This window comes from Micropterus dolomieu, linkage group LG22 (genome assembly GCF_021292245.1).
Source record: "Micropterus dolomieu isolate WLL.071019.BEF.003 ecotype Adirondacks linkage group LG22, ASM2129224v1, whole genome shotgun sequence".
Lineage (NCBI taxonomy): Eukaryota > Metazoa > Chordata > Actinopteri > Centrarchiformes > Centrarchidae > Micropterus > Micropterus dolomieu.
In genome coordinates, this window is record NC_060171.1 from 32,544,999 (window position 1) to 32,549,872 (window position 4,874).

General features: G+C 39.6%; 1 protein-coding gene across 1 annotated transcript; it reads left to right on the top strand.

The window, feature by feature from the left end:
* The first annotated feature begins 1,018 nt into the window (after positions 1–1,018).
* LOC123962075 (charged multivesicular body protein 1a-like) lies at positions 1,019–4,336 on the top strand. Its single transcript, XM_046037977.1, has 6 exons — positions 1,019–1,208; positions 1,673–1,692; positions 2,265–2,342; positions 3,546–3,692; positions 3,910–4,038; positions 4,139–4,336. The coding sequence occupies exons 1-6, from the start codon at positions 1,097–1,099 to the stop codon at positions 4,334–4,336; spliced, it is 684 nt and encodes a 227-aa protein (XP_045893933.1). The 5' UTR covers positions 1,019–1,096.
* Positions 4,337–4,874: the final 538 nt, after the last annotated feature.

Consider the following 4,874-nt stretch of genomic DNA (forward strand, 5'->3'; position numbering starts at 1 on the left):
ATCAGCTGACATTGGGTGAAAGGCGGGGTACACCCTGGACAGGTTGCCAGTCCATCTCAGGGCCACACATAGACAAACAACCAGTCACACTCACACCTAAGGACCATGTCAAGATATTAAGGAATATAAATTTGTTTATCAGTTGACAGAGAAATGCTCATAATATTGTCAGCATTACAATGGACTAAAGAGCCAAGACCACTGAGAGCAGTTCATATTCAATTGTCACTACAAAGTTTGAAATACAGCTATTCAACATATATATATTTGGATATAATTACAACAGAGAATACACTATTCACACTATAGGACTGAATGTGATGTTTCTCTGCATAGCACACATATTGGAATCAAAGGAAATGAATTAACAGATAAATAGCCTACATATGCAAAAGAAGCCAAAAAAACGAAGAGCGTAGCCTAATTAAACTCAGCTTAAGGAAAAGGGGGCATAAGGGGTGGTGGTGGTGGTGATGGGGCAGTGGATAAGATGTGACACATCCACCAATGTGTCCCTGAGCAAGACACTTAACCCCTAGTTGCTCCAGAGGCATGTGACCTCTGACATGTTTAGCAATTGTAAGTCGCTTTGGATAAAAGCGTCAGCTAAATGAATAAATGTAAATGTAAATAAGAAGTGGGAAGAAGAGAGAAGGGATGATGGTTTTATAGAATTCAAAGACTGAGACATAGGCTACAGGAAGAAGCAGGAGAGAGGAGACAATAATATTCACATTAAAGTTTGATTTTACAGGACTAAACAGCACATCGTTTAAACTATGAAAACGCAACACAGAAAGACGTGACCTTTGCAGACAAGAACAAACTTTAAAACATGTATTCTATTCATTGTCAAAGACATGAAGCTGAGATAAGTGACTGATTCTGAGCTTCAGCTTTTATTTGCATATGACTGTGTGACTGTTGTGTGTTTTTGTTTGATTATCCGAGGAGAACAAATCTGACTGAGAGGTTGTTGGTTCATTTGATTTATTCATCGCCCCTCCGCACCGATTGATGGCGGTGACGCACCGTTTCGCTGTTTCGCCAACCGTCCTACAGAAGAAGAAGCACGTGACTACTGTTGAACCAGGAAATGCGGCTGCAGTTGACACGGTTGGATCAAAACAAATCGAGACTAGCCTGTTGGGCTGCTGAAAAATATTTTCCTGTGATCACCTGCAATCATATTCGTCTTGACATGGATGGTATGTCGTGTTTTAACAGCTGGACGGTCAAAACGGATAGACGTTGCCTCTTATTTTAGCTTTAACTCACCCACAGATCGAATGACGGCTAGCAAACGTTAGCTTGGGTGGGTGGTTAGCTAAATTAGCTGTCCGACCTGTTTTGAATTTCAGTTCATTTGTTTATCATCTTTAACTGCCAGACTGACTTCTGCTTTGGCTTTAGGTTTGATTTAACAGCATACGCTGCCTGCCGCTGAATCGTTTCGTAACAAATGACTGTTATGTCAGAAATGGCACAATAAGTCACGTTGTTTTTCAGCCTTCAAGGAAAGGAAAGACAGACCGGAAGAGTCCTTTTCATTTGACCAGCAATCTTGTTTTAGTATATAATGTCAGCAGACACTGAATGTATGATGTAGAGTTAGTATATTACTAACAGACTGTCTATACTCCTAACTCTGTCTGTCACTGTCTCTCCACAGAAACACTCTTCCAGCTAAAGGTATGTATCTGTTTAAAGGTTTAATCTGTACCAGCATGATGGTAGGCCTGTCATCGTAACTACGTTTGTTGGACGATGTATTGTCCCAGAAATAATTGCGATAAAATATATTTTTTACATTTTAAGACTATTTAATGCCACTGATATAATGATAATTCAGAGGGCAATGAGCTTTTTATTCATAAGAATATTCAGACATTGGAATTTGAATGTGAAAAAAAAATTAAAATATCCTTAATAAAAGCAACATAAAGAAAATAAAAGCACTCTATATAAACTAAAAATAGCTGGCTCTTATTATTTGCATTGCCAAGCCCATGGTGAAACTCAGAGCAGGTGATGAGGCCAGAAGCAGCGTGACCAGAAATAACAGTCTCATATCTGTCTCAGCATAGTTTTTTCTGTTTATTTGCCTTAGCTGCTGTGCCCCAAGTCTTATAAACACGCATGTAAACACAACAGACAGGTCATGCTCAAACGTTGTACGATAAGTAGAAAACCTAATTATCGTTACCTGTAAAAGTGGATTATTTATTTATTTATTTTTTTACATGTTTCCCTTTGGTTCACAGTTCACTTCCAAGCAGCTTGAGAGACTGGCCAAGAAGGCGGAGAAGGAGTCTGAAAAGGAGCAGGCCAAGGTCAAGAAGGTGAGCCCAAGCTCCACTGTGGCGGCTGAATGGTTAAGATGTACACCATATACTGTAATCACTGTCTCCCACCATGTGTTATTCTGTGTGGAGGGACCTTTGTTGTCACACTCCTCTCTCTCTTTTCTTTCACCGTTTTCCATCTCATCTACTGTGACCTCTCTAATAAAGGCAAAAAGCCAAAAAATAGTCTTAATAAAGGCCACGCTTCATTTGGTGCAAGTATATAAATGAAGGGAAAGATGCATTGGAAAATGGATTGTTTTTAATGTTTTATTAAAGTAGTACCAGCAGTACTATTTTTGGTTCACTAACTGCTCTATGTTTAGCACAAGTGAAAAGTGTAAACCATTACTTACAGTCACTGGTTTAAAAAAAAAAAAAAAAAGAACTTATTTGAGGGTTAAATACATTAATGCACACAATGTAAAAACATGAAGATGTGGATTCCTCTTAAATATTTGACTATTACTAATATTTATTGATATATTGAGTTATAGTTTAAATGTCTCTGATGACCTTTACTTTACTGCCTTTTGTCATTTTTGGGGCTCCATGATTGGAACAGATTAGATTAGATCATTTATTTGTGTCCTGCTGGTCACATGACACCAGGAGTGGCACACATCAGTCAGCAGGGGGCAGTACAACTTTAGTGTTGAACAAGGAGGGGCTTGGTTGGTTTGTGAAATTGATGCATCGCTGTTTCGTTGATGGCTGATTGTTTTTAGGGTTAAATATTTCTGCCGTAAGGTTATTAGTCCTCTCTGTTCCAGTTTTAAATGCATGTTTGGTTTGGAGATCGCTGAGGTGATATCCAGATGACTTCTCTCACGGAACAATAGAGTTATAACTGTCCCTTATTATCTCACCGGCCAGACATATTTCCCTGAGTCATAATGCTCTTCACTTCTCATGTCCTGCAATTGCTGCTGTCGGTTGTTTTTCTTACTGCTGAAAAGATTATGATGTCTATTGAGCATTAGAGACAAGGTAAAAGTAATGAAATTTTTCTTTAGCTGCATAATAATAACGATATAAAAAGAAATCTAAGCTTACATACAATTTTGAAACTAAAAAAATATATTAGCGTCTCTGTGTGTCAGTTTGAACATGTTGTGCATGTGTACACATATATGGAAGATTATACTAAAGGTGACTTGTAGTTTTTGAGTGATAATGGTGTCTTTGTCTCATCACCAGGCTTTGCAACAGAAAAATGTGGAATGTGCCAGAGTTTATGCGGAGAATGCTATCCGGAAAAAAAATGAAGGCCTTAACTGGCTGCGCATGGCGTCTCGAGTCGACGCGGTGGCCTCTAAAGTCCAGACTGCTGTCACCATGAAGGGAGTAAGTAACTGTGTTTCAGTCAGCTCACTAATACATATTGCCTTAGCTTCTATACAATTTTACTACTTGTTCCAAATGTGGGATTATAAGAAACTATCTTCACATGACCACATCGCATCATTCCCTCTTTGCTGATAAGCTTGGGAAGGGAGAACATGAGATTTTTTTTCTTTCCAAAATGAGACAAATACATTTAAAAGGCATCTTTTTCCGTCAGGTGTCCAAAACAATGGGCCAGGTGACCAAGGCCCTGGACAAAGCTCTGAACTCCATGGATCTCCAAAAGGTCTCTGCAGTCATGGATAAGTTCGAAAGCCAAGTCCAGAACCTGGACGTCCACACCTCAGTAAGTGGCTGCAGACTATTTGCATTTGTTTTTTTGTTCCGATGAGGACTGAATTTAAGTCGTAAAAAATCAAACCCATCTCTCTCTTTTCCCACACCAGGTGATGGAGGACTCCATGAGCTCGGCAATGACGCTGACCACGCCTCAGGAGCAGGTGGATGACCTGATCCACCAAATAGCAGAGCAGAGCGGCCTGGAGGTGATGGACCAGCTCAGCCAGCTGCCTGCAGGAGCCACCTCAGTGGGTGCACAGAGCTCACAGAGCCAGGACAAGGAGGACCAGCTGTCTCGACGGTAAGGACCAGTGTGCCATCCCGTATCCCCCTCCCCACACACACACACACACACACACACACACACAGCACTACTGTTGTGATTGGAAGATACTGCGTTATAATGTGACAACGGCTATCAGAATAGTCAAATGAACTGTGGTCATCATGCTTTGACCAAAGAAAGGAAAAAAACTTACAGTTTCTAATGCAGTAAGACTGTTACAGTCTTAACTTTAAGCTACCGAGTACAGTATGTTCTTTAAATCAAGGAATTTAACAGGATAAGTTAATGGCCAACAGAACTTTGGTCAAACATTCACTGGTTCCAGCTTCTCTGTATGTTAGGGGTTGCTGCTTTCCTCTGTTTTATACGGCTATAAATTTAAAATGGTATGTTTTGGGATTGTTGGTTGGGCAAAACCATTTTAAAGATGTCTCTGTGGAGAATGTGATGGCCATTTTTACAATTTTATATGCCAAGCGATTTATTGACAAATAATCAACAAATTCATTGTTTTAGAAAATTCTGATTCTGTTTGAGCTCTTTTTTTTTTTTTTTGA

What these genes read in the sequence shown, in the direction of transcription:
- LOC123962075 (XM_046037977.1), top strand. Translation starts at nt 1,097, where the DNA reads ATGCGGCTGCAGTTGACACGGTTGGATCAAAACAAATCGAGACTAGCC. An exon ending in TATTCGTCTTGACATGGATG is followed by an intron (nt 1,209 to 1,672) that starts GTATGTCGTGTT and finishes GTCTCTCCACAG; the next exon opens with AAACACTCTTCCAGCTAAAG. An exon ending in AAACACTCTTCCAGCTAAAG is followed by an intron (nt 1,693 to 2,264) that starts GTATGTATCTGT and finishes TTTGGTTCACAG; the next exon opens with TTCACTTCCAAGCAGCTTGA.